Source organism: Mustela lutreola, chromosome 13 (assembly GCF_030435805.1).
Source record: "Mustela lutreola isolate mMusLut2 chromosome 13, mMusLut2.pri, whole genome shotgun sequence".
Lineage (NCBI taxonomy): Eukaryota > Metazoa > Chordata > Mammalia > Carnivora > Mustelidae > Mustela > Mustela lutreola.
This window is the reverse complement of record NC_081302.1, coordinates 59447177-59474235: the sequence shown is the minus strand read 5'-3', so window position 1 is coordinate 59474235 and position 27059 is coordinate 59447177. Positions and strand designations below refer to the sequence as shown.

The window sequence follows — 27059 nt, the reverse complement described above, 5'->3', positions numbered from 1 at the left end:
TATTCTCGAGGACCAAGAATGTAGGGAATTAAAGATAAATGCCACGCTTTCCATGGAGCCAATTATTTTAATTAACATTGAGCAATTCTGGACAATGGAAGTTTTTTGTTGTGTCGTGTTTGGGAATGAGGAGGATTGAGTTCTTCTGATGAGGCTCTATGATATCACTAGGACGGTGGGTGAAAGAGATAAGAGGCTTTATTCAGACTGTGAAACTTCTGTTGTTGTAGAGAAGCCCCAGTTGGACTTACCAGAGATAACTGGCTTCATGAAAAGGAGTTTAGGGTCCCCTGGGAGGCTTAGTAGGTTAAGTGGGTGACTCTTGATTTTGATTCAGATCATAATCTCAGGGTTGTAAGATCGAGCCCCACATCTGGCTCCATGCTAAGTGCTGAATCTGCTTGAGATTCTCTCTCTTCCTTTCCCTCTGCCCCCCTGCCAAAGGCAATTTAAGGGCACATTTGAGGCTTTGAAATTGACTTAAAAATTGAAGTTGCTGTCCTAAAAGCCAGCTAGTTGCTGAGAAACCACCTCTTCCCACAGTAGCTTTTTGAGAGGTAATTCATGGTTTCAAAAACCATAAATGGTGTTTTTGAGACGGAAGCTTTATCCTGAATTGAATGTTATTTTCACCTGGGGTTAGAGGCTCGGAGGCCCAAGTGCTAAAGTAGAGTTTCAAGGTTTTTTCCTCTTGAAGAGAGTTAATGAATGTATTGGACTTGTTTTCTCATGGCCTGACTACTGGGAGAGAATTGCCTGACTCTAACTCTCTAGCCCACACTTAATGGGTTTGATCTTGAACATGAACCCTCAAACTTACTCTGGTAACTGGCTGGGGAAACAAGCTTCAGGACTAGTGTTTGTTGGATTGCAGAGTAACCGTGACCACTGTCAATGGAATATTCCACTTCTGGTGGAGGATTTTATAAATATTTGGAGTTGCTTTTGAGAATCCCCAAGGTGAATATGGACAGAAAAGACTGAAAATAAGGTTTTACCATTTAGAGGCAAAACTACAGATATCTAAGTTTGTTTGGTGATTTTTAGCACCTCTGTCAACAACAAACCCAGCAACAATCATTGGTGCCCACTTTGCGTCAGGCAACATTTTGGCACTGGGGTCATATCAGTGCCCCCACCTTGCTTACATTCCAGGGGAAGCGATATTTAGCAAAACACACATCAACTAATAGAATGTTAGAAGATGACAAATGTTATGGAAAAAAGCAGAGCAGGGTAAAGAGAATGGAATGTGGGGGTAGAATGCAATAGGAAAAATGACAACCAGATGGGCCTCCTTGAGAAAAGGAGATTCCTGCAGGAAGTGAGAAGTTAGCCATTTGACTAATAAGGGACCAACAGATGAAGGCAGGGAGACTAGCCAGTTGGGGGCCACTCAGGCAGGATGGTTCTGGTATGCTGTAGGACTGGAATGGCTGGAGCAGAGTGAAAAGAGGGAAGAAGAAAAGGTCAGAAGGGCAATGCCAGGTCAAATGATGCTAGGTCTCATAGCCTAGCTCATGGTTTTACTCTGAGTGGAAGGGGAGCCACCGCAAAACTTTGATCAGAGGAATAACATGATCTGACTTGAGTTTTAAAGAGATCCCTATACTGCTGTGTTGGAAATAGCCCACAGATGTGAGGGGAGAGGCAGAGAGAACAGTGGGAAGGCAATCTCAGGAAATGCAGCTGAGGGATGATGGAGATGTGGACCTGTGATCAGAAGTAAAAAATTGAGATGTGGACCAGTTATGGGCATGTGCTGACGGTAGAACTATCTTGATTTCTGGGTGAATGTGGTGCATGAGAAACAAGGAGGCAAAACCCTATGTTTTTTTGCCTGGACGAGGAAAATGAAGAAGCTTCTATCAACTGGGTTGAGGGGGGCCGCAGGTAATGCCGTGTGTGTTGGGACCGAGGGGTGTAGATCAGGAATTCAGTTTTGTCTACCCAAGTGCAAGTAACAGCCAGTCTTAAGAGCTAACTTGCCTCAAGCTTATGCGCTCCTTGCTTGCTGACCCAAGCCCCTTGGCGTGCAGGGGACTAACCTACTTCCCTTGAGACTCGCACACCACTGGCCTTGAGGAGTGAAGGACCAGAATTTCCCAGAAGATAAAGCCTGACCGCACTGGAAAGAAAACAGCTGCAGCTGATGCCAGCAAGGCTATTCAGGGTCATGTCCACCCTGGACTAACTGCCCGGGCACCTGCTTCTCCTGTACAGAGCAGCCCCCTTCCCTGTCCCCCACCCCACTACCCTGCCTTCCCTTTTAAGCCCTTGCGGCTTCTCCTGGACAGGGAGGATGGTCTTCGGGGCATTAGTCCACTGTCTTCCCAGGTTGCCTCCTTCCTGAAATAGAACAACCTTTCCCTTCCCAAAAGCACTGCCATCTCAAGTATTGGTTTTCCAGGAGGGTGTTAGCCCTACCTGAGTTCAGAACCGTTTCTCTGTGCAGTAACAGAAGGTAAGTAGTAGGAACTGAACATACAAACCTGAGTTCAGAGGTCAGGTCAAGGTGGGAAATACACATTTGGGAGTCAGCTTACAGGTATTATTTAAAAGGACACCTCAGTGGCTCAGTCGGTTAAGCATCTGTCTTCAGTTCCAGTCATGATTTCAAGGTCCTGGGATGGAGCCCCACATCAGGCCCCTGCTTCATGGGGAGTCTGCTGCTTCTTTTGTCCCTAGCCCTGTCCATGCTCTATTTCTTTCAAATAAATAAGTAAAGTATTTTTAAATTTTTTTAAAAATAGAGCCCCTGGGCTGGGTGAGATGACCAAAAGTGAGTTGGTGGAAATGAGGACCAAGAAGTGTCCCCCAAATGCTCCTCTGTGTAGAGTCAGGGTGGAGAGGAGGAACCACCCAGAGAGACTGAGAGGAGAGACCAGGGAGCAAGGACAAAAATGAAGAGAGCCTGGCATGCTAGAAATCCAAGTGGAGAAAGTGTTCTCCAGGATAAGGGAATGATTGACAGGTGCAGGGCTGCAGAGCCTCGAGCACAATGCATGCCCGCCGTTACCTGCAGCAACACGGGGGTTTTCAATGACCTTGCAATCTGAGTGAGGATGAAAACTAATTGAAGTGGATATAAGGAAGGAATGGAATTGGAATCAAAATATTTAGATAACTCTTTGTAGGTGTTTCGCTGCAGAAGGAAGCAAAGAAGTGAAGCGGTTGCTCGTGCAGAAAGTGGGGTAAGAGTGTTCTAAAAACAGGAAAATAGCAGCAGATATGGTGATGGGAATGATAAGTACAAGATGAAACATTGACAGTTGGGAGGTGGGTGGACCACTGGTACAAAGCCTTCAGAGAGAGAGGGCTACGGGGAGAGAATGTTCTCTGACTTGGAGCAGGGAAAGGGCATGGGCAGTAGCTGGTCCAGCTGCAGGGCAGAGGGGAACAATGCTGGTGGCCAGACACTCGTGGTGGCTGCAATGTGTGGGTGTTCAGGTTTCTCCTCTTTCTCAGCGAGTTAGAATTCAAGGTCCTAAGTTGAGAGTGGGAATCTAGGGGAAGGAAGTGTTGAAGGTTTGGAGAAAGAGGAAATAGTGAGAAATCGTGTTGAGGGCAGTGGAGAGGGTCTGAACAAGGACGCACAGTCTCATGTACAGCCATTTGCAGCTTGTGTAGCCTAATGCATGCTCTAGCCAAGGGACAAATAAAAATAAAGTCAGGGAGGTCAAAGGTATATGCAAGGCATTGTTTAGAAATCTCCAGATGTCCATTGACTTGCAACCTCTCTGCGTTAGTCTGTTAAGGTTCTTATAACAAGATACCCCAGACTGGCTTCAACAACAGACGTTTATTTTCTCACAGTTTTGGAGGTGGGAAGTCCAAGGTTCGGTTTGGTTTCTTCTGAGGTTTGTCTCATTGGCTTGCAGAAGGTCACCTTCTGGCTGTCTTCACATATTTCTGTAAAAACACCGATCAGATTAGACCAGGACGACCCTGTCAGGGTCATGACCCTGTTAGCCTCATTTTAACTTAATCCCTTTGAAGGCCCTATCTCCAAACACAGTTACATTTGGAGGTACTGGGGTATCAGGGCTTCGTTACATGAATTTTGAGGGCACACAATTTAAACCACAACATTGTCCATCTATGCAATGCATCCCAGAGAATCATCTCAACATACACTTTACTTGTGTATGTTTGCTTTAACTTTCTGTCCCCAGAATACAAAATTTATATAGATTCTCCCTTTGGGAGCCTTAGATGGAAGGAGCTGTTTTTCTAAGAGGTAGGGTTGGTATCTTCCTTACTCTCCAATGTTTGCAAACTTTTTCAATCCACAGTAAAAATATAGACTTTGTATTTGACTCAGTACAGACACATATAAATACGTAACTGACAAGTTCGCACAAGTCAGTGCAATGTGCTTTGATGTCCAAGACATTTTCTGTTCTTCTCCATTTTATTTTTCAAATTTATTTGAGATAAACAAATAATAATTACATAGTTATAGATAAATAATAGTGCAGCAAGAAAAGAATGGGCTATTGATTTAACAAAAAATTGGATTCTATCCATTGAGAGGCCAGAAGGAGGGGAATGGGGCATGAAGGAGAGATAAACTCCCTATTCAACATAACAGGAAAGAAATTTCTCAAAGAGTTGAATAGAGGTATAGAAAACATGCCAATTACTTTAAAATAGGGAAACAAAGCATAGAAGAAACAGTTAAGAATGGGCAGAGAAGCTGCCACTAGGGAGAGCAGGATGTCATCCAGGATATGAGGGCTGAGGAGGTGTGACCGAGAGCTTTTTGTTTTTTGGTAGCTTCTGAGCGGTATTTGACTTTTTAAACTTTATATATAGATTGCTTGATAAAAATGAAAAAGAATGTATAAAAATACACAGAAGATATGTAGCCACCCTGTTCTGCAGACTTTTAGGGATAGGCCGGTTGAATTTCCTGCTACATACCCAAACCTCCACACCAAATGTTTATAGATTTTTACTCAAAATGCCAAACAGTGCATTCGCAAGTGCTTGCATTTTAGACCAGAGGTTCCCAACCCTTTTCCAATGTATGAAGACACCTGTTTCTTTAAAAAGAGAGATAGGCAGTTCTCCAAAAGAAGATTGTCCACTTGGTTAATTTTTTTTTTTTAAATCTATCTTCATTCTTTCAAATCCAAGTTTACCAAGCAACATTCTGGTGATAATTTTTCTTCCTGTATAAATTTGTCTGTAAGTAAAATTGTGTTTGGCATTATTACTTTTCCTTGTAAGTGAATAAATCAGCATTCCGTATTATACAGCAGTTTCTATGAATGGCTTTTCTTTTTTTTTTTTTTTTCTTTTTTAGCATGAGCCTTCAAGAAAATCCTCAAGTCTGGGTGCCCAGCAGTAAGAAGGTTCAGCACTTCCAAAAGAACAGGCCGAAAGACAAGATGATGGAATGATGGATACAGGTACTCCTGCCTTAATCCCAGCTGTTCTATAGGTGACATCTCTCCATCTTGTCTTTTAAAATCTCACACCCTAACCTGATACAGAACCCGCATTCCCCATACTGTTGCAACTTTGAGTTTTCCTGGTAGGGAAAGTCCCCAACTATAGTGTTCTCTCCAGGAAAAGTGGGCTAAGGTGGAGTTTTGACTTTAATTTGGAATCTATTTTATATTGATTATTTAAACCATTTTCATAAACTACCACTTACATATTATCTTGATTCATTCAACAGTCATCTCAATCAATGAACAAAACACTTTGTTGGGAGAGATATGATTACAAAGATGGATTATGAGAATGTAGAAGTAACCCAAGTGTCTGAAAGGATAAGCAAAATGTGGTATCTATATATAAGGGAATATTATTCAGCCTTGAAAAAGAAGGAAAGACTGACTCATGCTAAAACAGGGGTGAAAGTGGAAAACATTCACTAAGTGAAATAAGGCAATCCCCAAAAGACAAATACTGTATCATTTCATTTATTTGAGGTCCCTAGAGTTGTGAAATTCAGAGAGAGAGAAAGTAGAATGGTGGCTGTTAGAGGCTGGGGTAGGAAGGAATGGGGAGTTGTTATGGCACAGAGTTACAGTTTTTCAAGATGGAAAGAGGTTATGGATGATGAGGTTATGGGTGGTGGTCATAGTAGCATAACCACATGAATGTGCTTAATATCACTGAACTATATATTTAAATATGATTAACATGGTCAATTTTATGTTATGTATATTTTACTACAATAAAGAAAAAAAAAAAAGACAGATTATGGCTCCTGTCATAGGGTGCTTACAACCTCTAGGAGAGGCCTAACAGCAAGGTTAGCATTATAGAGATGCAGACTAAAGATGTAGGTTAATGCTGAGGCCAGCCCATTTCACAAAGAAACTAATACGAGACGTAGGTCATTATACAATTTCCTCAAATGCTTCAGATCCGTTGAATCTCCCATTCCTACTTGAAAACCATAAGGCACAGGGCAACCTGACCGCCTTGTGCCTTTGTTTTCTGGCTCTCCTCCCTGGTTTGGACCTGAGAACCCCTCTGGCTCATCAGATGGCGCCGCCGCCCGCAGTGCATCTCCAGGTGCATAGGTGGCGCTGTGACCCTGGCCTCTTTACCACCACCACCTCCCCACCCTAGCCCACCCCGCCCCGCCTCGGTGACCCTTACTTCCGCCTCCGGAGCCCGCCTCTCCTCGTAGGAACCCAGCTGCGCAGTCTCCGGCCGCGGGCCTGTGGCGAGCATGGCGGCGTCTTCAAGTGGAGAGAAGGAGAAAGAGCGGCCGGGAGGCGGTTCTGGAGCGGCCGGCGGTAACAGCACGCGAGAGCGACTGCTGTCTGCCCTGGAAGATCTGGAGGTCTTGTCGAGGTAATGCCGTCGGCCTCAGGGCCTGACTGGGCTGGGCGTGGAGGACTGACTGTGGGTCTGCCGCCCGGGGTGGCAGGGTGGGTTCGCTTCTGGGGCTCCCCGGGGAGGCCGCGCTCCCAAAGACGGTGAGCGAGGTATCGTGGACTTGGTGTCCGCAGTCCTCCGGCTCTCCGAGACGGCAGCCCACTCCACCCTCCTTAGGGGACATTTTAGAAATGACAGTGATGCTGGAACCCCGACGTCGTCAGAACCGTAGCGGACCTTACAGGTCGCCAGCTGTGAGTACCTTCGTCCACGGACTCTCGACACACCTTTAAGGAAACCCCCCCTGGGTCCCAAACGCTGGGAGACGGTAGTGAGGGGGAGACTAGTTGCGGACACAGAGCACCTAGTGTCAAGGGGAAGTAACAGACGTAAACAGACATCATGGTGCGGAGCCTGTTCTTAACAGAGGTGTGCGCTCCGGGTTACTGAAACTCGAGGACTGTAGGTTCCCGTCTCAGTTGTAGTCAGGGCAGGCTTCTCGGAGAAAGGACTGCAGGGGAAGAAGGAGTTCACCGCATTCTGTAGGTAGCAGGTAGTTGGAATAGCAGGTGCAAACGCCTGGAGGCACGAGCACACGCGACTTGGTGCAGTTGCAAGTTTGGGGCGGCTGGAGTTCAGCGAGTATGGAAGAGATAGAAGCTGGATGTCACTCCCCTTATTCTGCCATCGTTCGTGGTAGTTTGTGAAGTTGAAGCCTTTAACTCTGTTACATTCACTTGGATGCTGAAATTGTTTTGGTTCTTCCTCCTCAAAGGTTGCTCAGATTTGACCTATTGTTCCCATCCCCACCGTCCTATCTTTTGATGCAGCCTCCCTACAGTTTCACTTGGCTTTATGCTTCTGCGCTTTCTGTATTGCCACAGCAGAGCTATCTTTTTTTAAAAGCATCTCATGCCACTTTTTTCTGCTTTAAAAGAGTTGGTAGGTTCCTGATGCTCAGTGAGATACAGTCCAAATGTCTAGTCTAGTGTGTCACTTTTCCGTAAATAACGTTTACTTCTGAAGAAGTGACACCCCCTTTGGGAAGTAGTGGCTGCTGCCTTTTGTTCTGAGTGAATCTTGGTCTTTGAATTTCAAATCTTTGTCTTAGTATATTCAATGAACTATTACTTCTCACCCTTCTACTCTGGAGCCCAGTAAATTCATTTCTTTTCTGAGTTTACATGCAGTAACGTAATTTGTCTGGTTTGTGACCTGGTATATATTTCACATTCATCAAGTTCGGAAACTTTTTCTGAACCTAGGCATACAGGGTAAAGGTCTTTGAAAATTTCTTCTGACATTGGACAGCTTGGTAGTCAGTCTTAAGACCTTGCCTCTGGATTATTTGGCTATAGCTCTGTATACCTGAAGTGGTTTCCTGACGCTGTTGGTACCAACAGGAGTACATATACATGATCCTCACGCACTCTTCCACTTGAGATAACATAAATAAGTAATTTATCAATTGTGTAAAACTTGAGACCAAATTGAAATTGTCTTGTAAATTGATCGGTTTATCTCTCCCCCTCTTTGATTGTTTCCTTAATTCCCCAGTATAGGGTTTTCTGTTTGATGAAATGTATCAAGAATCTGTTTCTGAAACTTTCCCACCTCAACTTTCTAGCTGTGCATGATTAGTTGAGGTGCTGAGTTCTCTTTTGCTTTCTCTAAACGTAGCTGTAGTTCCATTGCCCTTTCCCCAGGAATGCTAAAAACACTTTGTCATTGATTTGCAGTCCTCACTGAATCTGTTGACAAACTAGAGATAAGCTTCTTCTTTCTTGGGGTCCTTGCAGCTTGGTAATAACCGTTACTTTAAAAGTTTTTCTTTTCCTCTGATTTTCTCATGACTTAATCTGACATATTATTTTTTTTTGTTCATCTCTAAAGAAAGACTGGGTGACGGTAAGTGAGTGAAAATTTACCTCTTTTGTGACCCTGGAGATGGTTGTTGGTGGTAGTGGGAGAGATGTCACTTTGTGGTTTGCCCCGATACTCACTGAGACTTCACAGAATGAGGCTATTCCAGTGTGATTGGCTTTCAAAAAAATCCCATTATATTAGCAATCAGATATAGCTACATGTACTGCTTGTGATCTGTGATATGTGTCATTATCCTCTTAGTGAAATTTTTCTCTTGTTTGGTTTTTTTATGAAAAATTGGAAAGAAAAACTAATGTAACTTGCTAACTTTAAAAAATAGTGCATTTGAAATTTAGGATATATTTTTTGCTGTTACTTGATTATATAGCTTTTCAGTATATTTATTACTTTGTAAAATATGATAGAATGAGGTAATCTTTGGAGGAATTTTTAAAAATAGAAACACAAATTATAGTCTACAAGTTTCTCTTTTTTTAAAGATTTTATTTATTTGACAGAGACACAGCGAGAGAGGGAACACCTCTCCCTCAACAGAGGGAGAGGGAGAAGCAGGTTACCCGCTGAGCAGAGAGCCCAGGGGCTCGATCCCAGGACCCTGGGATCATTACCTGAGCCAAAGGCAGATGCTTAATGACTGAGCCACCCAGGTGCCCCACTACAAGTTTTTGTTAACATGTTTGTGACTCAGAACTCAATTGTTCTTCAGAAACCATGTTGATAGGAGTCTTGAGGTTTCCACACCAGCCTAATGATCTGTTTATCTAGAATTTACCTGAAGTGTAGTATACCACTAATAATATGGGATCTAACCTTCAAGTAAATTATATTTCTATGGGGAATTGTGGGTGGATCCTAATTTGATATGCCAGGAGTACAGCTTCTGTAGCTGGACAGGGCTCTATCTCCCACACCTGTAACCAGAGAGTGGACTCAGGGGTTCCTCCAGCCTCCTTTTACCATTGGGGAGGACAGAGGTTTCCACTTTGTTCTAGACTGGTACTGAACAGCACTAAGTCTTACAGCTTTTTCCTTCCCACTGTACTCCTGTACCTAAGGCAAGCTCTTTTAAGGTTTTCTGTGGATATATACTCCCCGATTTGCAAGAAAAGCAGAAAAAGGCTCATTCCACATCTCCCACCATACTTCCCATCCCCACCACTCCCACCACTGAAACCAGCCTTTGTGTAGACTCGAGGTTCTCAGCTGTTTATATCTCATCTATGGGGTAAAGAAAAAGGTTAATATAACATGCTGTCTTCATAAAATGTCTGTTAATCCATCAGCAAGTCTTATCAGCTCTACCTCCAAAATATATACACATACACATACATACATATACATATGTAAGTGTATATATACGTACATATTTAAGATTTGATTTCTTTATTTGACAGAGAAAGAGTGAGAGAGGGAGACGCAGGCTTCCCGCTGAGAGAGAGCCCTACTTGGGGCTCTATCCCAGGGATCAGGACCAAGCCTATGGCAGATGCCCAACTACTAAGCCACCCAGGCGCCCCCCAGAGTATATTCTGAGTCTGTACACGTTTCACCTGTTTGCATTACTATTGCTAAATCTTAGTGGCTAGGACTTCATCAGAGCCAATGTCATTTTTTGCCTGGAATACTACAGACGCTGCTTAACTTGATTTCCATTCTACCCCTCTTAAAATCCTTTCTCCAGGTAGCTTAGCAGGTTGCTTAAAAGCATAAATCAGTTCATGTCATTTCCCTGTTTAAAATATTTGGTCATTTCTCACTGTACCTAGAATGAAATACTGGTCCTTTGCTGTGACCTAAAAAGCCCTAACACGATCTGGCCCCTCCCTCCCTAACCATGTCCTCATTTTTGTATCCTGCTTCCCAGTACCTACTGCTGTATTCTGACCACACTTCTCAGACCCATCTTTGGACCCCTGAACTATGTCTTTTACAAGCATTCTTCTTTGTGGCTGATTTTCCTCACTCAGAGAAGCTTTCCCTAACTCCACCCAGTGTAAGTGGGTGTTTTATTTAAACAACTCTTTTCTGTTGACAGTCATATTTCATTGGTATTTATATACTGGATATTAATTTATGTAATTATAGTAATAGGTTAAACTTGCATAAATGGATCTGGTAACAAACACAACTGAGTCTTGCTGGTGAGAGCCCAAGTCACAGTGGGGCAGGGGCTATGAATACTCAACATGCTGTGGGTACCATGAATCCAGCAAGTCAGTTAGGTAGAGATCAGTTGATAAAGCTTCTATTGTATTTATTTTGCAAAGTTGTTTCGGTTTTTTGTTTTTCCTTTTTAGAGAACTTATAGAAATGTTAGCAATTTCAAGAAACCAAAAGTTGTTGCCACCTGATGAGGAAAACCAGGTAAGTGGCTTCTTTTTAAATTACAAACAAGAAATCCCCATAATTTCTGCAGTTTCCCTATTTACATTTACTTTGTGTGAGACAGGAAGATTGGAATATGTTAAATTATTAATTGCAACTTTTAAATTGATATTTTCTTTGAATCACTTAATATTAGGTAACATTGCTTAAAAAGAAAATATTTGGTTGGATTATGGACATTGGGGAGGGTATGTGAGATGGTGAGTGCTGTGAAATGTGTAAGCCTGACGATTCATAGACCTGTACCCCTGGGGCAAATAATACATTATATGTTAATAAAAATAAGTAATAAAAAACAATTTAGGATAACTTAAAAAAAAAAGAAAATCGTTGTCTAAGGGTTTAGCAGTATTATTTTCTCTTATAGTTCTAGTTAGACATTTACTCATTTTTGTCCTTTGAATTAGCCAACAAAACTTGTTAAGTAGAGATTAAAACAATATTTGAAAGATAAAAGGTTAATGCTTTCATAAACCAATCTTTAGTTATAGGCTTGGTTCCCCTAATGCAAATTAATGGAAATAAAAGAGCATGCATTTGTTAATAGAAATTATTTTGTAGATGTTAAGTTTACAAATTTTTATTTTCTTTATTCCTTTCTGTGTTTTGTAATTTTCTGCAGTGAGCAGATTTTTTTTTTCTGATCCAAAAACTTATTAAAGAGGGTAAATGTCATTTTATGTGTTTTTTACCATAATTTTGAAAAACTTAAAAAGAAAACATCTGGGAAGGACTAACCTTTTTAATGATAGGAGACAGCTCTGTGCCTCATCTTATCTTAGTTTTATCTTATGATAGGTTTTGAGGGCAGAGGAATTTGATTGACTGTCAGTAGAGAAGTATCATAAAACTTGTTTTCTTCAGGGACACCTGGGTGTCTCAGTTAGTTGAACATCTGCCTTCAGCTCAGGTCATGATCCCTCAGTCCTGGGATTGAGTCCCAAGTCGGGCTCCTTGATCAGTAGGGAGCCGCCTTCTCCATCTGTCTGCTTCCTCCTGCTTGTGCTCTCTCTCTCTCTCTGACAAATAAATAATCTTTAAAACTTGTTTTCTTCAAAGATTAATCCCCTCAAGTGGAGAAAGGGAATTAGATAAGGCTATAAGTAGAAAAGTTGGTAATTTTAGGGATATTAAAGTTGTTTTATGTATGTTGTTTATTTTGTTTTTAGGAAAAGCTTATAGAGAAATATGTTAATAGGGGAATGCTAGTCTCAGATACTTTATTGATAAATACCTGTGAAACTAAATAAGAATTTATTACAAATGAGGGGCGCCTGGGTGGCTCAGTGGGTTAAAGCCTCTGCCTTTGGCTCGGTCATGATCCCAGCGTCCTGGGATCAAGCCCCACATCTGGCTTTCTGTTCAGCAGGGAGCCTGCTTCCTCCTCTCTCTACCTGCCTCTCTGCCTACTTGTGATCTCTGTCTGTCAAATAAATAAATAAAATCTTAAAAAAAAAAAGAATTTGTTACAAAATGAGCAAAATGAAATACAAGTTTTGACTTTATTTCCTAGGCATTTATTATATGCTTTGTAGGCATACTGATTATTCAGTAGGTCATAACTAAGACCTGCCAGTCAGCACTAACCTTTCTTATACTTTGTAAGGACTAGCAGTTCTGTTCTTAAAAAACAATAGTACCTTGTCACATAATGTCGTTATGAGGATTTATGATACTGCGTGTTAAGTACAGATAGGAAGAGCTTATTAATGAAAGGTTATTATTATCACCACCCCAGGACAAAATTAAACCTCATATTTAGTACCATAAATTCCTGTTTAGTTTTCACTGAAACTCTTATATATTAATGGGATGTGCCCATTTGAAAATTTATTTACTATTTTTGGAAATTCTCTTTTTCAAACCATCTTCATCATAAAGTAAAACTATTCATGACATTACAGGTTTAATATGAGTTATAAGTTTTCTTAAACATAGTAGCACAAATGTGCAACTTTAGTATTTTTAAGCATCATACATTTACCATTAAAGTATTTCTGAGATCAGTTCAACTCTGAGACAGCCATATTGAAGCATTTACTATAATTATATTGTCAAGTTTCCTTACATTATTGTTTAATACTCTGCTCATTTATTTGCTATCTAGTTGATTATGTACAATTCTGTAACTTTAAGAAAAAATTGTGCATTTTCTCATAATGTCTTTGTATCCTGTTTAGTTTTTGAGTTTTTTGTTTAAATTTTTTTCTAGTTTAATTGAGATATAGTAGAAGTACAACATTGCATTAGTTTAAGACATACAACATGATGATTTGTTATATGTATGTATTGTGAAATGGTGTATCGTTAAGCTTAGTTAACATGGATCACCTCACAAAGTTAGAATTTTTTTTTTTCTTGTGATAAGAACTTTTAAGAAGATAACAGGGAAACCATGGCACTGTTTCATGTACCTATTGGTGATTTCGGTGTCTTTGGAAAAATTTCTGTTCCATTTCTCTGTAACATTTTTAAAAACTTCTTTAAAGTTGCCAAAATTTACCATCTTAGCAGGTTTCAGGTATACAAATGCAGTATTGTTAACTTATGTCACCATTTCTATACATTATATCCCCAGAACTTATTTGTCTTATAACTGGAAGCTTGTACCTTTTGATTATCTTCACCCATTTTGCCTACCCCCATCCTTGTCAGCCACCAGTCTCTATGAATTTGGCTCTTTTAGATTCCACATGCAAGTGAGATCATACAGTATTTGTCTTTGCCTGACTTACTTCACTTAATATAATGGCCTCAGTGTCCATCCATATTTTCACAAATGGCAAGATTTCCTTCTTTTTTATGGCTGAATAATATTTCTCTCTGTGAGTACATACATTCCACATTTTCTGCCAATTCAAAGATATACAGGTACCCAGTATTTATAGCAGCATTATCAGCCATAACCAAATTATGGAAAAAACCCAAATGTTCATCAACTGATGAATGGATAAAAAGGTGGTGTGTGTATACACATAAGTGCGCACACACACACACACACAGGAATATTACTCAGCCATAAAAAGAATGAAATCTTGCCATTTGCAGCAACATGGGTGGAGCTAGAGAGCATTATGCTAAGTGAAGTAAGGCAGTCAGAGAAAGACATACCATAAGATTTGGCTTTGTAGAATTTTTTTTTTTTTAAGATTTTATTTATTGTCAGCGCACAAGCAGGAGGAGTGTCAGGCAGAGGGAAAAGTAGGCTCCCCTCTGAGCAAGGAGCCCAGTGCAGGACTCAATCTCAGGATCCTGGGATCATGACCTGAGCCAAAGTCAGATGCTTAACGAACTGAGCAACCCAGGTGTTCCTCATATGTGGAATTTAAGAAACAAAACAAATGATCACAGGAGGGAAAAGGAGAGGGAAACCAAGAAACAGACTCTTAACTATAGAGAACGAAGTGATGGTCACCAGACAGGAGGTGGGTAGGGGGATAGGTGAAATAGGTGATGGGAATTAAGGAAGGAGGACCACGTAGCCTAATGGATAAGGCGTCTGACTTCGGAATTAAGGAATGCACTGTAATGAGCACTGGGTAATATGTAGAAGTGTGGAATCACCATATTATATACCTGAAATTGATATTACACTGTATTTTTTAAAAGATTTTATTTATTTCTTTGACACAGAGAGATCACAAGTAGGTAGAGAGGCAGGCAGAGAGAGAGGGGGCAGCAGGCTCCCCACTAAGTCCCTGCTGAGCCGAGAGCCTGATGGGGGGCTCGATCCCAGGATTCTGAGATTATGACCTGAGTTGAAGGCAGAGGCTTAACCCACTGAGCCACCCAGGCACCCCTCACTGTATTATTACTAACTGGAATTTAAATAAAAACTGAAAAAAAAAACCCACCACATTTTCTTTATCAATTCATTTTTTTTTGAGATTTTATTTATTTATTTGACAGAGATCACAAGTAGGCAGAGAGACGGCAGAGAGAGAGAGGGAAGCAGGCTCCATGCTGAGCAGAGAGCCTGATGCGGGGCTTGATCCCAGGTCCCTGCGATCATGACCTAAACTGAAAGCAGAGATTTAACCCACTGAGCCACCCAGGCACCCCTCCATTCATATATTGATAGATGGTTAGTGTGCTTTCATGTTCTGGCTATTGTAAATAATGCTGCAATGAACATGAAGGTGCCTATAACTTTTTGAGATAATAATTTCATTTTCTTCAGAAAAGTGCCCAGAATTGGAATTGCCAGATCATATGGTAGTTCTATTTTTAACTTTTTAAGTAATGTCCATACTGTTTTCCATAGTGGTTGCACCAGTTAACATCCCCACCGTCAGTACACAGGGGTTCTCTTTTCTCCACATCTTTCACAACACCAACTCTTCTCTCGTTTTTTGATTACAGCCTTTGTAACTGGTGTGAGGTGATATCCAGTTGTGGTTTTGATTTGCATTTCCCTGATGATCAGTGATGTTAAGCACTTTATCATGTACTTTTGGTCATTTGTGTGTCTTTGGGAAAATGTCGATTCAGTTTCTTTGCCCATTTTTAATCAGACTGTTTAGTTTGTAGAAATTTTTTTAAAGTTCTTCGTGTCAATTAAAATCATCTCAAATACCAGATTTTGGGGGAACCTCCATTATGTTATATTTTTAAGGATAAACTTTAAAATTTTTTCTTAACCTGGGAAATGAATAAACCTCATTTTGGCATATTGGTACTTCTGAAAACTAGTTTTTTATGAAAGAATAGCATATAATTAGAAAAAGTAGAAAGTCTTGATATTAATCTGTTTTCCAAAATAATCATAGGTAGGTTATTTTTATTCTTAACATTGATTGGATGATACTTTGAGGGTGTTAAAATTTTATAACCTAACCAATTCATATAGGAGTTCTTTGCCTCATTGGAATGTCACTTTTCAGTATTCTGCTGTCTGCTTTAATCAGCTGTTATCTGACAGGTCCTGGAGTTGTTAATTCACAGAGATGGGGAATTTCAAGAACTGATGAAATTGGCACTCAATCAGGGAAAAATCCATCATGAAATGCAAGTTTTAGAAAAGGAAGTGGAGAAGAGAGACAGTGATATTCAGCAACTACAAAAACAGCTCAAGGAAGCAGAACAAATACTGGTAAGTTGATAGAAGATAAGGTAAGAAAGGATATTAATCTATTTCTGAAAAAATAAATCTTCGGGTATTTTGAAGTGGCAGAAAACTTGACTTTCCAAGTCTAAAAGTGACAGCTAGTCAGTTTGGTTAAATGAAAGGCCATTGTCATTCCCTATTTTACTTAATATTTTCAGATGTCTTCATTGTTTTTGAACCATGTTTTCATTATTTAAAGGTTTCATAGGATTGAATTAATAGAACTGGGAATTTTACTTTTATCCTGTCCTATTAGAAGTTTTCAGTTATTAGTAGTCTAAATCTTTAGTTTTAAAAATATTTTTAAATCAGTATAAATATGTATCATTTTATAAATGGATTAAAATTTATATTAATTTAGTCTGACATTCTAAGTGGGATCTGGTTTTTTGTTTTTCTTCTTCTTGGCTATTGTTTGAAAACAATTTCTTTGCTATTATTTGCCCAGTTATTTCACTAAATACTAAACAGTGTAACTGTTATATGGTGGTATTGCAGAAATAGCTGAGTTTGATTCTCATATGGACCAGACATTGAGGGAATTTTTATCCCTGATCAATCTTCAAAATGTGTCAAAACAGGCTCCAGTAAATAGAAACCTGAGGGGTTCAGGGTGAATTAACCACTCCTGCTGCAGAAATGACCCCAAGTAAATGCTTTTTAAAAAAATATGTAATGAAATCTATTTTCCATTAGGAAAGTAATACTTACTAAAAGATATTCAGAAAATAAAGAGAGGTAGAAGGAAGAAGAAAAAATTGTGTTAGTCTCTCTATTCAGATTGCCATTAGTCTTTTGTGCATTTTATTTCAGTCTCAGACTTTTTTTTTTTTTAATTTTCCAGTAGGCTTATAATTGATTTTTAAATTGAAGTCTGGTTGACACACAATATTACATAGTTTCAGTTTACAATATAGTGATTTTTTTTCCCAGACGTTTTCTATTTTTTATCTCGTAATTAGTAGGATAGTAAGTGGATTTCTATTACTATTTTTTTATTTTTTTTAATAAAGTATTTTTTTAAAGATTCTATTTATTTATTTGACAGAGAAAGATCACAAGTAGGCAGAGCAGGCAGAGAGAGAGTGGGAAGAAGGCTCCCCACCAAGCAGAAAGCCTGATGCGGGGCTTGATCCCAGGAAGGCAGAGGCTTAACCCACTGAGCCATGCAGGTGCCCCTTATTTTTAAAACTTAAGCATTTTTCTTATATTGTATTCTCTTTGTTTAGCTTTTCAACTTTCTGTTATAAATAATGCTTTGAAGAATATCATTGCAAAAAGTGGTCTTTTTCTTCTGCATTTCAGATTTTGTTCTTTAGATTTGATTTCCAAAAATGTTGTTAATGAGTTAAAGATAGTTAACACAAGGACTGTAAAAAGACTGAATTTTATGATTTAGGTAATAACAACTAACATTATTGATCACTTGTGCATCAGGCCTTGTGCTTGTTTGCAGATTACATGGATTATCTCAATCTCCTTAGTAATTATGCTAGGTTAGTACCATTATTCCATTTTACAGATGAGGAAACTGAGGTTTTAAATTAATAGTTACCTTGCCCAGGAAGAGTGAAAAGTAGAGAGATGGAACTTAAACCTATTTCTCAACTCCATACTCTTAACCACTGTGTTAACCACTGTGAAAAGTAGAGAGATGGAACTTAAACCTATTTCTCAACTCCATACTCTTAACCACTGTGTTGAGGATGTATGTACTAACATAACTTCATTTTACCCTTTAATGTAACTGGGGGGTTGGGTTGTTATGGGAGTTTTCATTATAACAGTCATTAAGCATAGAGGTAATGGTAATGTCTAAATGAGTAAGACTATCAATCCAAGAATGTGTCTTGTAAATGAGAAAAAAAATATTTTGGTATTTTTATCTTTGAACTAAATGTGAGAATAGGATGCTTTGGGACTGGTATATGATGTGGATCTCTTATACATGTCTGATAGAAGGCATAAAGAAAAAAAATGTTAGGGGCTCCTGGGTGACTCAGTCAGTTAAGCGACTGCCTTTCAGCTCAGGTCATGATCCCAGGGTTCTGGGATTAAATCCCGTATCAAGCTCCCTGTTCAGCGGGGAGTCCACTCTCTCTCTGTTCCTCACTCACTCATGGGCTCTCTCTTTCTCTCTCTTTTAAAAATAAATAAAAATCTTAAAAAAAAAAAAAAAAAATAAGAGCAGCGGGGTGCTAATTAAAATTGGTTACAGCCCCTCCAAAAAAGTAAACAATCCAATCTGCGCATTGTTTCTAACAGTTTGTAGATGAAGAGTGATTCATGAATACACATTATTACTTTCATTAACCACCTGATACAAATGATTCCCAAATAGTGTCAGAACATTACAAATAAATTGTGAGGATCTCCAGCTTTTGCATTTTGTTCCTGTGGGATTATGATTTTATGAATTAAGGCAAAAATTCTGCTTGATATAGTTAAGAGTAAACCATGTTTCTTTTTTTAATATTCAAATTAGGCAACAGCTGTTTACCAAGCAAAAGAAAAACTCAAATCAATAGAAAAAGCAAGAAAAGGTAAGAACTATGGGAATATTGAATGACTTTCTGAAAAGTCCCAAGTTTTGGTTTCAAGAAATGAATGAGAGTATTATTGGTAATCATTTGCTGCTATTGAAATGATTCCAATAAATTTTTATTATAAAGTGTCTACTAGATGCTAGCACTGTGCTATGTATTATTGGGAAGTTTTCACACTTTTTCAGGCTCTAGGAAGCAATAATATAAGGCAAGTTATGGCTGTGTATCCATATGTGCAGTAAAGAGAATGAGTTTATAAAATTGTTGGGAGAAGGGAAGAGAACTGTGAGCTGGAAGCAAGTGGGATGTGAATTGGATCTTAAAGGACAGGACAGAAAGTGAAAGAGAATGTGCAGTGGGCAGCTGGGGTGGGACTAGAGTGTCCTGAAGTCAGAAGTAGATGTGCTTTGGGACATGTGCACATTTAGTGGTGCAGATGCCCAGCCTGCCTTTTCCTGTCCTCCTCCTCTCTTTAAAAGACTTCCATTTTGGATTTTTGAGTTTAGGTACTAAAAGAGTGAAAATTTTGGTTACTTGATTTTAATGGTTTGTAGATGATTTGCTTATAGTCATCTCAAAATTTTGTAACTCTCCTCTTCTTTTCCTGTTTCAGATAACTACTGTTCATGTTTGGTTTTTAGATGTTTAGATGTTTTTGTTTTTTAGATGTTTAATACAAATATAACAGTACAAATACATATATGTACATATTCAAAAACAAAAACCGGGTCGTGCTACACATATTATTTAGCAGCTTACTTTTTTTAATCTAATGAATATATTGTGGACATGTTTCTACATAGGCCTACTTATAATCGTAGAGTCACATCAGGCCAACGATTGAGTGGTAGAGTGTGAACTGCTGCTCTAACTTAATAGCTTAGATGTCACTGGAAGACAAAACACTCTTTCCTCTTTTATTTGTACTCATTGTTGCTTTGAGAACATTAAGAATATTTAATGGTAGTTAATAATTGAGATTAGTGAATTTAGTCATGCTAATGTCCCAAATTCGATACTTTGTTAGCTGTTTTTTCTAGATGTCTTGTTCTTTAGTTGCGAAATCTTATGTTAAGTTTAACAATATACATATTATTAGATATTATTAGGGAAGGTGGGCAACTCAGACTATCCTGTTTTCAGATAATTTAAAATTAATTATGATGTGTGCGTCTATATAGTTGTAAGTTACTGGACTAACGTTACTCTCTCCTCTTGACTCTCAGGTGCCATCTCCTCTGAAGAAATAATTAAGTATGCACATAGGATTAGTGCAAGTAATGCTGTATGTGCCCCACTGACCTGGGTTCCAGGTAAAATACTTCTCTTTTTATTAGGCATATTGGTTTTAAAAATTTTTAGGTGACTGTAATTTTAAACATAGAATGATTTAAACATAGAATGTATTTATCCTTAGAAACATCTGCTATATATTTTCATATCTTTAATATCTTATAAGAAATAATATGGGTCATGAGTTTTATTAGTTTGGTTTTCTACAAAACTTTTGCTACAGGGACTGTGTGTCCTTTTTTTTTATTCTATAATAAAAAAAAAATTTATTCTATAAATTTATAGAATTTATTAGAGTGAGCGAGAGAGACAGTGAGAGAGCACAAGTGGAGAGGAGAGGGAGAAGCCAGCCGCATGTGGGACTCAGTCCCAGGACCCTGAGATCATGACTTGAGTTGAAGGCAGTTGCTTAACCAACCGAGTCACCCAGGGGCCTCTGTTTCTGTCCTTTTTAAAATCATAAATTAATGTTTTAAGTACAAATGATATGTGATGATTCTAAAGCTATAGATTTATATGACAGTAACACCCAGGCTGGCCAAAAAGCCCACTTTTTAGAATCATTGGAATTTCATCAAGCGTTCTGGCCTTGGAATCAAGACAGTCCCAACTGGTGAGCACCCAAGAGCAAACACATGGGACTGGATAAAGCTGGGGTAATTAGAAAGGGTTAAAAAGAGTAAAAAACTGCAATATATATTGATAGTACATAAGACATTTATAAGACAGGGACCTAAGGTGGAGCAGCAATCTTCTGGGAGGAGTGGGAAATAGTATCTCAACATCAGTAATTCATGATGGTGGTATTTTACTATGCTAAAAACACTATGGTTAACTTACAGTTTTGGGGGTAAGTGATCTGAAGTGAGTAAGAAATATTACCAAAAAGTTGGTCCAAATCTGCCAAGTTTTCATCATCCCAAAACGAAATGGTATGCTCCCATGATTAGAAGTGAACATTGGCTCCTGATACTCCTCCACTGGAAATTTCTAGGAATTAGTTTTTAAATGAAAAGATCATTAGGTTAGGAAAAGTTTTAATTTACACAGTCCTTCAAATAAGTATTCCAGTCCTGTCTTGTAAAAAAAAAAAAAAGTGTATCATCTGTTTATTCTCTCAGTGTATGTATCATTTGTTATTTTGTTCTTGGAAATGTAGGTAAGTTAGAAGAATCAAGATCATTATAATTTTCTTAGTTTGTCATTTGGAATTGCTAAAATGACAGACTTTTCTCTTTTTTGTGCATAGAGAATAATATATTACTGTACAGATTCAAAGACAAAATGCATGTATTTTTAAATTTAATATATTATGCTCTTAATAGCAGTTGATAATATGACCTTATTGAAAATGGGTATTTTGAGTTTTTCATAGTGAGTCAAGGAAAATAAGTACTTTAGAGATGATATTAATGCTTATTTTGCTTAAGATTAAATTAATTAAATTAAAAGCAGTCTTTTTTAGGGGACCCACGGAGGCCGTACCCAACTGATTTGGAGATGAGAAGTGGATTATTGGGTCAAATGAACAATCCTTCCACTAATGGTGTAAATGGTCATTTACCAGGGGATGCACTTGCAGCAGGCAGATTGCCAGGTAATGTTAATCAGAACAATGCTTTCAAACAGACCAAGGTTTTGCAGACATGATGAAGGAATATCTGGCTGTTGAAGAAGTTTGAGGTTCTAGACCCAGCTCGTTTTAATAGCCAGGTTTTCTGCCATTTATCCTGCTCTCTAGTGTAAAAACTATTCTAGCTGGAGTTCATGAAATTAGAATAAATTGACTTTTCTCTTATTTGTTAATAGGTTATTTTCCTCGGGCATTAGTCCTCTCTTTTATTATAAAAATCTAAACAGCTTTTTAAATAAAATTGTGAAATATACTGGACAGACAGAATAAGAAATACATATGTTCATTTTAAAGAATACAAAGTGAACCCACTCCTGGAAAACTCCCAAATTAACAAAATGAATAGTAGCTTTTTATGGGCTTTTCAGTAACTAAATAAAATAGCACTTCTGAGAGACTTGGTTCATTCTGAATTTTGGCCTTCCTCAAGTTCTGCATATAGTTTTGTGTTATTTTTATATTTATTTTATGTTCCCCATCTTTTACCTTTTGTAGGTGACTTGCTTGGTAGAACATTTAAAAAGTATTTAGAAGATTATAAAACAAAAAACTGGGGTTTTGTTTGAGCACTCACTTTTAATATTACACCTATTTCATTTTTTCTTGTATTTTTTACAGTGTTAAAAACATGCTCTGAATAATGCTTTTCTGCTTCACATTTTATTGTAAGGATGTTCCTATGTTATGAATGCTTTGTAAAACATCATTTTTTAACTATCTAAAGTACAAACTGAGAACTCACTGTGTGTTAATTCCCCTAGATAACTGCATTTTTCTCATTTTTATTATTCCATATCATATGCCAGTCATAGTCTAGTCAATAGGCAGAAACCACATCAGCAGTATGAACAAGGAAAATTTAAAGAATTACTGATTAGTAACAGGATACTCACTACTAAAGGGTAAAGAGAACTGCCTTTTAAAAATACAGTAATAACAGATGTGGGGAGCAGCTACTACATTTAGGACCAGGCAGATGACCCAAAGAAAGAACCCACTGAGAAGAGGTTTCTCCCACCCCCATCCTCAGGCTGCTGTTCATATTGTGGCACCCTTGAGAGGATGTAGCTGTGGCCCACAGGATGGCAGAGAAGTTAGATGAGGTATTCACAGGCTGGAGCCAGCAAGCAGGAAATTATCCACTAGGGTTCCAGGGATCCTTGCAGGGAAGTCACCTTTAGGGTAATGGTGAGACTTAAACACTACTGAAACTTGCTAGAGGGCGAGCAAGCTCACCGCTTGATGTCCGCATGCCAGCCAGGTACCACAGGAGTGAGAAGGGAAACATCTGGTCCCTTAGTCCTTTTCCCCTTGCAGAGTCCCTCCAGTGCCCTCTATTGACAAAGATTAACATTGTGGCTACTGGCAGAGGAGAAATGTTTTCAGGGTCCGGGGAGAAGAGTGGATTTAAAGCTTAAGAAGCAGTTTAAACTTGTAATAGTGTAGTACATGTTAGCTATTTAAAATATATAGAGAGAATAATATATACGACTTAATATATATAAAAGAAACATTTGATTTGTCATTGTGACAAATCTTACAAAAGAAAATCTTTTGTCTTACAAAAGAAAAATTAGGTCAACTGACTCTAAAGTTACTTAGATAAAAAAATATATATATAAATTTACTTAGATGTAAGCATGATTTTTAAAAAAATAAAATGCAGGTTCTGGTTATTAAAATGTGCTTTTCTTTGATAACTTTGATCTTCGTTAATTTAGCCAAATGTACATTTTGATTCCTGGCCTTAAAAAATATTTACTTCAGATTCTGTGCATGAGGGGAAGAGTAATTAAGAAGTAAATTAATTATTGGTAGAAGTATTATTACATATTCTTCTTTCTTTTCTACAGATGTCCTTGCTCCACAGTATCCATGGCAGTCAAATGACATGTCAATGAATATGTTACCACCAAATCACAGTAATGACTTTTTGTTGGAACCTCCGGGGCATAATAAAGAAAATGAAGATGATGTAGAAGTTATGTCAACAGACTCCTCTAGCAGCAGTAGTGACTCTGATTAAACACACAAAAGACAAAATTCATACAGAATTGAATACTGTGGGGGCACTTGGGTGACTTAGTTCAGCGTCGGACTCTTGATTTTGGCTCAGGTCACTATTTCAGGGTTTTGAGATCAAGCCCTGCTTCAGGCTTTGTGCTGGGCATGGAGTCTGATTAAGATTCTCTCTCCCTCTGCCCCTTCTTCCACCTCTCTCCCTTTCTAGAAAACAGAACAGAATAGATTACTATGGAATTCTGTTTCTTAAACAGTTGCAAGCCTGTAATAAATAGCTAGGTCATACTGGCTATAGTGGAATTGTACAACCCATAAAAATCACTGGACTTTAAAGCCAAAAATCATGGTTTCAGTTCTAAACCACTAAGTAAATATTTAAAGAATAATCAAAATTTACTGTTGGGGGAAAAAAAAAGTAGTGCCACTCTACCCAGTTATGTTCCAGTTATGTTGGACTTGAACATAGTAGTTCTGGAAATAAAAGTTGAGGGAAATGACCCGTGTACATACCACTAATCAGCCCCTGAAATTATTTAGAAAAGCATTCTAAATAAGGGCAGTGGATCACTGAATGTGTATCTTATCTTGAAATAACAAAGCCCTCATTTGAAAGTGAAAGCTGGTAGCTTCTGTCACAACAGGGGAGATTGTCTCAATTTGTACTATCTGTAATTATTGTGATTTTTGTAAATAAACTCACTTTTGTTTGTACTCTGTATGTTGTTTTTTTTTTTAATTGAAATATACCTTCAGTGTAGGTAAGAAATTACTTCTGTAAATCCAGTTGCATTTTATATGTACGTACTTCGAATTCTGGATTGTGAATGAACATGATGTACTACATACAGCTAAGCTAATAATCATAACTAGTAGGTTTCACAAAAGCCTACACATTCTTAGAAGAAATACAATGGAGTTGCTTTTTGTATTTTTTTCCATTAGTCTTCCCATGAGCTTTCTTTTTTTTTTTAATAAGTGAAAAGCTTACCATAATGTCTAATCTTTAAAATAACACATTGGATTGTCTGAAAAGTTTTAGAATGGAAAGCACAGTCTCTTGCCTTCACCTTCTCTCTTACTGCATTTTCCAGAAGTAATCACTCTTAACCACTTTTAACTTCTGATGGTTAACCTCCATGTTTAAAGAATATGTTTATATAACCACAGCTTGATTTATTTTAGTGTACGTTTTACTTTTTTTTTTCAGATTGCAAAAGTAATACAACATTCATAGGGGAGTGTTTAGCAAATATAGTAAATTACAAAGGAGAAAATTAAACTAGCCTTCTACCAAGAGATCATATCAATTAACATTTTTTAAGTAGGTTCTTGATCTTTTTTAAAGATCCACATGTATACAGTTTGAAATAATGTGTATTTCCTGAGATTCTATATAGTTTTTGTTAATCTCCATCCTTGCAATGAACTGAGAATTCAATTTTTCCAACTTTTTTTCCTTTCCTTTTTTTTTTTTTTTTCCTATTTAAACGAAATGACCTCTAGAAAAACATTGGTCTTCCAACTCAGGCAATTTTCCTGGAAACAATTACATTTTTAGATTGGTACCTTGAATAAAACAAGGGATGGAATGAGTAGCCTAGTCTGGAATTCAAAGTATAAATTATCTTACAGTTCAATTTCTTTACTTTTTATTAATGTGAATTCAACAGCATGCCAGTATACATAAATTACAGTCATAACGTGTATTATGTGGTATAGGAAAATATTGGTTGTCTAAAAAATACACACACACACACACACACACACAGAGCCAAGGAAAAGGAGGTGGAAAGAGAGCTAAAGCAAATATAGAGCAAATACTGAATCTGAGTGTAGGGTATATGGAAGTTCACTGTACTATTTCCTGTTTCTGGTATTTTTTTTTTCATGTTAACATTCTGTTTTCTGTAATAGAAGTAACATTACACCATTTTAAAATGCCAAGAAATAGAAAAGTTTGGACTCTGTTCTGCAGGATGGCTTTGATGCTGCTGAGGCTTCAATTCAAGGATGGCAGGCAGGGAAGGTGTGTGGGAACCAACAATAGCAAACATTTGAGGGTTCTGTTACAGTTCTTTAAGCCATGATATTTAGGCCACCTGTTAGTTAAGTTTCTTAGGTATGCTATAACAAAATAACAGACCCCTGACTTAAAGAGGAATTTATTTTCACACAGTTGTGAGGTTAGAAGTCCAAGATCAAAGCGTTGGGAGGTTTGGCAAATCTCTGGGCTTGTCTTCTTGCCAAGTCCTCACATGACATTTTCTCTGCACGCCCAGCCCTGGTGTCTCTGTGGGTCCAAATTTCCTCTAGTAGACAGACTAGATTAGAGTTCACCCCAATGGCCTCATTTTAACTTAATCCTTTAAAGGCCTTATCTCCAAATAATAGTCAAATTCTGAGGTCTTGGGGTTTAGGGTTCCCACATTGGGATTTGTGGTTCTGATACTAATCCCAGTATGTTGGGGGAGGGGGTGTTTCCCCCAAAAAACAAGCAATTTTCCGGACAATGGCAAGGCGTCCTACGATTCAATTCAATTCTGACACTACCTGGCCATAGAATCCGGTTCCTCCCTCCATGTGTCACGCCAGTGATGCCAATCGCAAGTTGAGGTTATTACCTGTATTTCTGACTGACAGGCTATAAATTAGAGGTTCCCCAGATTCCTTCCTTAGGTTTGGTTAATGTGCTGGAATGGCTCACAGAATTCAGAAAATATCTGTTTACTCACTAGATTACTGATTTACAAAAGGAATTCAGGAACATCAGATAGAAAATATGCACTGGGCAAGCATAGGGAAAAGGCTGAGGTTCCATACCCTCCCCAGGCACGCCACTCCCCAGATCATATGTTCACCAACCAAGAACTCTCTGAATTATGCCCTTTTGGGCTTTTATGGAGGCTTCATTACCTAGACTAGATTGATTAAATTGTTAACATTTGGTGATTAATTCAGGCTGTAGGCCCCTCCCCGCTCCAGAGGAGGATTGCAACCCTGTAATCACAGTAATCACTTGGCTCCACTAGCACCAGCCTCCAACTGGGGCACCTTCCCAAATCCATATTAACATTAAAAAAAAAAGACACTTTTTATCACTCTGCATGCTTAGGAAATTATAAGGGGTTTGGAAGCTATAAACCAGGAACTGTGGACAAAAACCAAATTATATATGAGAAATTCAGATGACCAAAATCACAATAGCATATGGGGACACAGTTTGGCCCATTACATCACCCAAGGGCCTATATAAACTTTATTAACTAAATGTTTAATGAATATTTATCCTAGTAAGATATTTGCTTTTTTAGATTCAATTTGGCATATATGAGGTCATTTC

At 38.4% G+C, this 27059-nt stretch overlaps 1 protein-coding gene across 10 annotated transcripts in view; it reads left to right on the top strand.

Moving 5' to 3' along the window:
• MED4 (mediator complex subunit 4) overlaps window positions 1-24435 on the top strand; it is a 44758-nt gene extending 20323 nt beyond the window's left edge. For 4 of the 10 annotated variants that reach the window (XM_059143910.1, XM_059143908.1, XM_059143913.1 and 1 more), the window contains 8 exons: window positions 5312-5417; window positions 6656-6822; window positions 11031-11097; window positions 16040-16210; window positions 18711-18768; window positions 19998-20084; window positions 21530-21661; window positions 23551-24435. In XM_059143910.1, the coding sequence (XP_058999893.1) occupies window positions 6698-6822; window positions 11031-11097; window positions 16040-16210; window positions 18711-18768; window positions 19998-20084; window positions 21530-21661; window positions 23551-23723 (813 nt within the window). In that variant the 5' untranslated portion in view covers window positions 5312-5417; window positions 6656-6697 and the 3' untranslated portion in view covers window positions 23724-24435. Of the gene's footprint in view, window positions 1-5311; window positions 5418-6594; window positions 6823-6980; window positions 7101-10597; window positions 10727-11030; window positions 11098-16039; window positions 16211-18710; window positions 18769-19997; window positions 20085-21529; window positions 21662-23550 lie in introns of those variants that run through there. The other 6 variants (XM_059143914.1, XM_059143912.1, XM_059143915.1 and 3 more) reach the window with 4 other exon arrangements.
• Window positions 24436-27059: the final 2624 nt, after the last annotated feature.